This window comes from Plasmopara halstedii (assembly GCF_900000015.1).
Source record: "Plasmopara halstedii genome assembly, contig: Scaffold_1321, whole genome shotgun sequence".
In the NCBI taxonomy this organism is placed as follows: domain Eukaryota; phylum Oomycota; class Peronosporomycetes; order Peronosporales; family Peronosporaceae; genus Plasmopara; species Plasmopara halstedii.
The window spans coordinates 1-825 of NW_020188236.1; the positions used below are offsets into that span (position 1 = coordinate 1).

The 825-nt window shown below is 37.3% G+C and overlaps 1 protein-coding gene across 1 annotated transcript; it reads left to right on the forward strand.

Moving 5' to 3' along the window:
* Positions 1-24: 24 nt before the first annotated feature.
* On the forward strand, positions 25-381 carry PHALS_01021 (CAP Gly-rich domain; the record flags this gene model as incomplete). Its single annotated transcript, XM_024730801.1, has 2 exons — positions 25-222; positions 277-381. 2 exons carry the CDS (start codon positions 25-27, stop codon positions 379-381), a joined length of 303 nt encoding a protein of 100 aa, XP_024581043.1.
* Between the last annotated feature and the right edge of the window lie 444 nt (positions 382-825).

The following is an 825-nucleotide window of genomic DNA, read 5'->3' on the forward strand; positions in this document are numbered from 1 at the left end:
AAAAAAAATCTGACTGCAATATTCATGATGTTTATTAGCTCTGATTTTAAAGAAGAGATACGATCTATAACAAGCCCTTTTACGCAACCACAACCGAAAGATTCTTTGGAGAAAAGGACAGAATGTTGTATAGACATTACAAGAGAGACCAAAAGTGATGCAGTCGTCAATTCAGCACCAAACATTGGAAGTAAAGTTCTCCTTTATGGAAAGCATATGGAGGTACGTTTGTTTCTTAAAAAGTTTTAAAGGGAGGGCTAGTGGAATATGTGCTAGGCTATCAAGTTCACTGGTCGTGTGCATTATGCCAAAGGAGAGTTCGTAAGCGTTGCCTTAAACTCACTAGTTGGTAAGAACAACGGATTGATCAAGGGTAAATAAAGTATTTTGACTCATGGGATCATGGTGCGCCCGAACGATATAATTTTTGCCGCCTAGATCTTTAATATAGATAGAAGTGTTCATAACATACGCTTGAGTTATGAATTACGAATTATTATATCGTCTTGCATCCCGTTTTCTCTTCAGGAAGCTCACATTTGAAAGTGAGGTAAAAGGTCAGTCATCCAACTAGTCGCATGAAATGCTACCGAAGAACTTGCGATCGGGTCGAAAATCGTAGATGTTTTAATGAATAATCGGTTAGACAACTCAAAACACCTCTTCAATAGTTACATATTATCCTATACTTTTTTTGCAACGTAATCCACAAAATTATTCATCAGATTGAACAATGCGATGAGCCTTCATTGTGCCTTTGCTACCTGCACGAGGTATGAGAAAAGTTGAGATCTATTCTTTTTTTCATTCAGCTTCGCACATGAT